The sequence below is a fragment of the Pterocles gutturalis genome, unplaced genomic scaffold, assembly GCF_000699245.1.
Source record: "Pterocles gutturalis isolate BGI_N339 unplaced genomic scaffold, ASM69924v1 scaffold2592, whole genome shotgun sequence".
NCBI classification, from domain to species: Eukaryota; Metazoa; Chordata; class Aves; order Pterocliformes; family Pteroclidae; genus Pterocles; species Pterocles gutturalis.
The window spans coordinates 7,881-14,132 of record NW_010114976.1 but is presented as its reverse complement, the minus strand read 5'-3'; the positions used below and the strand labels follow the sequence as shown (position 1 = coordinate 14,132).

Genomic DNA, 6,252 nt, shown 5'->3' with positions numbered 1-6,252 from the left:
AAAAGAAAAAAAAAAGGAGAGAAACGGTTTCATGAAGCTGATCAACTGTTCAGGCTCAGCCTCTCGGAAGGGAGCACCATTTGTTTTGCAAATGCTTTTTTTTTCTGCATTAACGTGCCAGTCCCTGGGAAAAAAAAAAATCCTCAGAGTACGGCAAGAAAACCTTCCCTTTCCCTTCCCACTCCCAGCACCTAGCACCCCGGCCTCAGACACTGCCAAGGGGTGCCCCGCGCGTGCGCTCAACTTTACAGGGATTTCCATCAAAGAAACAAAGAGTTACGATCAACGGCTGAGATCCTCAGGTGAAGTCCCTCTCCAAAGTCTTCACGCTGTCAGGAGGTGATCATAAAAGGTTTCGGATTGTTTCATACCCAAGCAGGGAAGAGAGCAATTCAAGGGGCTCCGGCGCCCCACCGAGCAGCCTGTAGGTCCCGCTGTCTGGTTGGTAGCAGTAGATTGGGCAGAAACACGAGGTAGGCCTCCGTCACACGTCTAACTCTAGCACGGCAGCTTTTGTGCAGTTTCCTCCTGCTGGGGGCTCAGAGCTTTAGATTTTCACATCTTCCTGGACGCTGAGCTGCGAGAGGGTTTTCTTAATGCGGAGGGCGGTGAGTCGAGCCGCTCCGTTGGCGTACCAGCACTCTCGCATCATCTTACCCATCACCCGTAGAGCCTAGGCGTGAAATAACGGCAAGATGTCAGAGCTCTCCTCTCCCCTGACCCCAAATCCATCTCTGCCAGGCGGCTGCTGCCTGGCCGGACGCTGATCCAGCCTCCACACCTCCTAAAACTGGAGCTCGTCTTGCCGTACATACTCTTTACTCACCTTTATCGAGGGAGAAAGGAACGTGAAGATGAAAGCAGACCTTACCTCGTAGCTTTGCCACCAATTTGGGATGTTAGGCCGTAATTTCTGATCACATACGACCTTCCGCATCTCCTCAATAGAGGGATCGGAGGGTACAAGGTCGTAGTAGGGAAGCTGATACTCTTCGTGGATACCTGCAAGGCAGAGAAGGGGAAATGGATCATCACCACAGCGTTCACTGAGGGCAGACGGATCCTGGTTTGGACGACATGACTCATTGCTGAGGCGCGTCAACACTTTCCAGTTATTTAGAACAGAAATGAAGAATCTGGGATCTGAGTTTACAAGAAAAAAATTCAAGGAAATAAAATGCAGCTGCCCAAACTGGAACAGAGTCAGCACCCTGCGATCAACACCTCCCAGCACAGAGGCAGGGTCATTTTATCTCTCATTTATACTGATTCGGGGAAGAAATTCACCCACCAAATCGGCACCGCAACTTCCTTAAAATCCAGCCAAAGGAACTTGAGGCACCAGTCAGAGCATTAACCCCTACCTCCCCACACAACCAGTCTAAACAGCAGTCTTGGGTCACTTCTGTTGACTCCCTCAGTACCAACACACAGGGACACATCCTCCCGCAGCCCCTTTCTCCAGGCTCCCCTCAAACCTCACAAACACTCCAACAGAAATGCAGAGCCTGGGACACCCAGGAGCAAGCGGAGCCGCTGGCACGGGCATACGAAGGGTGTTACCTCCTGCGTTGCATCTTCGAGCGATCTCCCAGTAGACCAAGCCCAAGGCGTAGATATCGGCACATTTAAAGGAATCAAAATGCTTCATGTTAATGGTTTCATCCAGGACTTCAGGGGCCATGTATCTGCAGAACAGAAAAGGACGTTAACGTTGAGAGGGGATTCTCTGGAAGATAGTAAATGGCAAGTTTTCCCCCACAGCACTTCTCAGCAGACAAAACCTCTGCTCTGTGCAGCCTTCATCAGAGCAGAACTGGGCCCCATGGTCCAATAGAGGGAACAAAATAACTCAAAAAGAATAGCAAGCTGGGAAAGAGGCAAGAAAGCACATCGGGCTCCAGAGAGCAGGCCCCAAAAGGCTTTTGAGAACACCAAGCTTGTTGTCAAGTATTGTATGAGCTCCGTGGTGCTGAGTTTACGACGCTGGCCTACGCCTCTCAGCTTGGTGGCACCGGGGGACGAAGGTACTGACGTCCCCTCACCATCAACCCAGGCACAACGCTGATGCTCTGTGAGATGCTTGGAAAAGTTTAAGAGAATTTCACCAGCGCTCAACCAGCAGCTCAGGCATTTGCCAGTCACACTCGGAGGCCTTCGAACACCGTTCTCCTACCGTTTGGTTCCGACCCTTTGATTCGGTGCGATGTCAATCGTATCTGTAACCGAATCGTGCCGGACAGCCAGCCCCAGGTCAGCGATGGCACACGTGCCATTCTTCTTCACCAAGATGTTCTTGGATTTCAAGTCTCTGTGAGCAATCCCAGGCTTTCCTAACAGCAAAAATAAAAAGCAGCAAGGGTCAAGGTCTGGTGAAATCTGTTAGTCAAACTGGCACAGAGGCAGTAACCGGATTTCAGGGCGTTAGTTAAACTCTGAGTGTTGCAACGCGTTTTCCTGTTTGGATATGCTTCAGTGCCGAAGAACAGAGCCTCCGGTATGTAAAGGCTCCGCTTCGGAGGCTCTGCTCATGCAGTGGCATCCAGAGGCCTCAAGAGGGACATCAACTCCATCGTCCCAGGCACCAGACACCTTGATCTGGACGTAAGGAGTTTGTAATTCTGCTGCCGCCTGTGCTAAAATCCCACCCGAGTAGCACCCGTTTTAGGACGGGGATGTGAAATGGTGATACAACACCCAGCAAGGCTGAGCAGCCAGAGCAATCAGTCCATTTCTGCTGAGTACCAACCAGACGAACCCGGGCTGACTCGGCCAGCGTTTTCTGTGCAGCACGTCAGTCCCTCTCCTCAATTCTACTTTATTCTCCCCTCAAGAAATCCCAGCACCTTTTCAAGTTTTGTTCTTACCCTGAGTGCCCACAATCTCCATGTGCAGATGGGCCAGCCCGCTGGCGGCGGACAGGGCGAGCTTGATCATCCCCTCGATCGTCACCGTGTATCGATTCAGGTAATCAAAGAGAGATCCGTGCTCGTGGTAATCAGAGACGAGCCACAGCTGAGTCCACGTTCCGTTATCTGCAGCAGGAAAGAGATTGTGCTCAGACACAACGCAGGGACAGCACGAAACCAGGGAGCGTTTTGCACCCCGGCTGTTTGGTACAGAGGAGAGCTGCAGCTCCACAGCCAACCTGGGGGTAAATAAAGGACTTTAAGGCAAAACACGACTCTGTAAGGCACCATCGCGCCTCTCAACAGCAGTAATTTTACCATCTTTCTGCAAAAAACATTCCCATACGTAGCTATCTGAAAAGCATGCTGAGAGTGTTCTTTAACCGTTTAATTGCAAACCCAAGTGAAGAAATGCAACACCCAAGAGCTGGTGAAGTCTCTGCTCTCAGGGCTGAGACACTTTTTACCTTTGTTATCTGCAGCAATGAATCCCAGGATGTTCTCGTGTCGCAACATAACCGTTTGATATATTTCTGCTTCTCTAAACCAGGAACGCTCCTCGCGCGAAGAGAAGATTTTTACAGCTACGTCACCTCCACGCCACCTGCCACGCCACACTTCCCCGAAGCGACCTTTCCCAATGATCTCCTGAAGGACGATCGTTCGAGCCACAGTCCGTTGGACAAAAAGCGGCAAACCTACAGACAAGAAATCGGAGGAATGAATGGTTGTCGCAGCAAAATAAACTCCTGAAACCTCAGGGTTTGAAGCAGAGTATCACAAAACCTCGAAGACTCTAGATTTGGTAACAACCAGCAGCCTGAGCGAGACCCAAACCAGCAAATGGTGGCAGCTCCTGCGTAACGATGTGGCAGCATCGTTATATCGCTTTGAAGTAGGTTGCAAACCTCCAGTGACCAGGCACAGAGCAGTTGGGGAACTCCTGCTCGGTGGCAAATCAAAGTAACTTTAGCCTGAATATGCAAAGAGTGGGATTCATTGAAGACAGACTCTGCTAAAAAGCAGTAAACCCCCAGAACTGCTCTCAAGAAAGGAGTCCTAACATCGCTGCTGCCTCGTACGGAAGCTCCGGAGCTCACCTGCTGAGTGTGTACAGGAGAGATCCCAAAACATTTTATACACAGCAGGTGTGGTGCTAGAGGTTTATTCCCTGGTCAAATACCAGGTTGTTACGTTCTCTGCCTCTGTGGATTATCCTATAGTTTCCATCTGCTGCAAATTTTTTTTTTTTTTTTTAAACTCTAACTGCTTTAACAGTTCAAAGTCGTGAATAAAACAATGACTTCCCTATCTACTCTGGGGATTATTTATTTCAAGTGCTACAGAATTGAACGCTGTACATCGTCCACTTTGGAAGACCCAAGGATTCTTTGGGATGAAATGGGCTGTGCAAACGTGGTATTTGCACACTGTAAAATCTTCAGCTGCTGGGATCTTTCCCATTTTCCTGCCAGCTTTGATGCAGGTGACATCCTGCATCCTCCTTTGAAAGCCAACAACCCCCAGGTGAGCAGTTCATGCCTGTTTCCAACCCAAATCCCGTTCCAGGGCTCTGTTTGAAAGAGAGGTAGCTGTTGGAGTCATCGCCTTGCAGAAAAAGAGGAAAGCTACACAAAAAAATATTTTTACGCATCAGCAGTTAAGGAGGAGTTGAACTTACCCAGCCTAAGCACCGAACACCAACACGGGGCTGTGGCTACAGCAGCTGCTGCGTGACTGCATTTAAAACACGCCCTCCGCGTGACTCATGACGGGGCAACCTGAGCAGGCTGATGAGGCAACGGCCTCACAGCCATGCAAAGCTGTGGCAACCAGGAGCCCAGAATAGGCTACTCCATCCCGACTACAAGTTCTTATTCATCATTTCTAGTCATATCTCAATACCTGAGCCAGAGCCAGAGGTGGAGAGATCGTAGACGAGATCTTGCAAGGTCTTGTCCTTCGACAGGCACATTTCACAAGAGGGGTCTTCCATGTCCAGCCGCTGACGATTGTGATAGACGCGTTGGTGGTGATGAAAGACGAAGACTACTATGATCATGACAACAAACACAAGGAAGACGGGTCCGGCAATCACCGCCACCAGCTCCACAGGACCCCAGCTCGACGGGGGTTCGTTATCTTTCAGGTGTCCTTGAGAAAAAGGCAGGAAAAAAAACCCACTGTTAGAAAATTATCACTCCTCCACAAGCATTCTTTAAGGACTTTCTTCTTGTGTTTTAATTATCCTCTGAGAGCCTGGACAATTTTAGCTTGCTGTTCCAGCATGGCAGAGGACACACCAAGTAACAGCGTTAACGTGGGACTGATCAAGACATTCAACAGGCAAACACGACAGCTAAAACCCCCAAAAGAGGATGGGGCATCAATTGTGGGATCCGGTCAGTAAAAACCAATTTCTCCCTCTTCCCCCTTCTTGCTGTACCAACCAGTGAAGATTCATATTTCTCTTTTTGAGACCAGATAAGATTTCCCCACTGCACCGAAGGAAAATGGGTACGGCAGTCTGCATACAACCCACTGAGTAACAGCCCAAAACGGAGAGTAAGGAGGCACGAGGAAGTACTGCATGCCCTCTCCGTCCCAGGAATTAGAAAGCAGCAGACGTTTCCCACACCCTCACCCAAAGGCAGGGCTGCTTCCTCTTCGCTCTTCAGAATTTAGGCACCCCTCCACCCCACACGCTTTACTCTGAAGCTGCCGCAACGTTCTCCCGCTGATGGCTCATCGCTGAAAAGATTTGCAGTCCTAGAAGGAAGGCAGCTCTGCCTGATGAAAGGCAGGTTACAGCACAACTCGGTGCCAGAAAAGGGATCTGAGCGGTGCCCAGGGAACACACACCGTCCTCAGGCCGCTGCAGGCACAGAGCGTTGTGCAGTGGAAGTTTATACTTAATTGTAGATGAACATTGCTCATAACATGGAGCTACTGAGTGCAGGTGGGGAAAAAAACCCCAAACTTTGGAAGCTTCTACCCTAAAGTACAACCTCATCAGCTGGTGACATTTTGTCGGCCACAGGGGAGTTCAAGCTATTCCACATTTTAATCTGAAGTAGTTTGTTATTATTTCCACTTTACAGATCAAGGAAATAAACCTCGTGCTCGAGTTCACGCAGCAACCTAAGGGAAAAAGTGAAAACAGGGCCGAGAACTCCTCATTCCCAACCCCAAAGAGAGACAGCTTCTTTCCTCCCCACTTCAAACAGATGATTTATTTCGCTCTCTACTCACCACTGGGAACCATTAAATCAATTTTGTTGCAAAAATCAGAGTAGCAGCAGTGAGTATTACGCAGATCTTCTGAACTCAGACAATAGAAGGG

At 49.6% G+C, this 6,252-nt stretch overlaps 1 protein-coding gene across 1 annotated transcript in view; it reads right to left on the bottom strand.

Annotated features, from left to right (window-relative positions):
- Positions 1 to 547: 547 nt before the first annotated feature.
- Positions 548 to 6,252, bottom strand: part of ACVR1B (activin A receptor, type IB) — a 6,081-nt gene continuing 376 nt past the window's right edge. Inside the window, exons 2-9 of the mRNA XM_010074986.1 lie at positions 6,162 to 6,252; positions 4,815 to 5,063; positions 3,377 to 3,607; positions 2,868 to 3,035; positions 2,177 to 2,333; positions 1,564 to 1,688; positions 872 to 1,002; positions 548 to 673 (exon numbers count right to left, since the gene is read on the bottom strand). The exon at positions 6,162 to 6,252 is cut by the window's right edge and continues 173 nt beyond it. Of these exons, the coding sequence (XP_010073288.1) occupies positions 548 to 673; positions 872 to 1,002; positions 1,564 to 1,688; positions 2,177 to 2,333; positions 2,868 to 3,035; positions 3,377 to 3,607; positions 4,815 to 5,063; positions 6,162 to 6,252 (1,278 nt within the window). The remainder of the gene's footprint in view (positions 674 to 871; positions 1,003 to 1,563; positions 1,689 to 2,176; positions 2,334 to 2,867; positions 3,036 to 3,376; positions 3,608 to 4,814; positions 5,064 to 6,161) is intronic.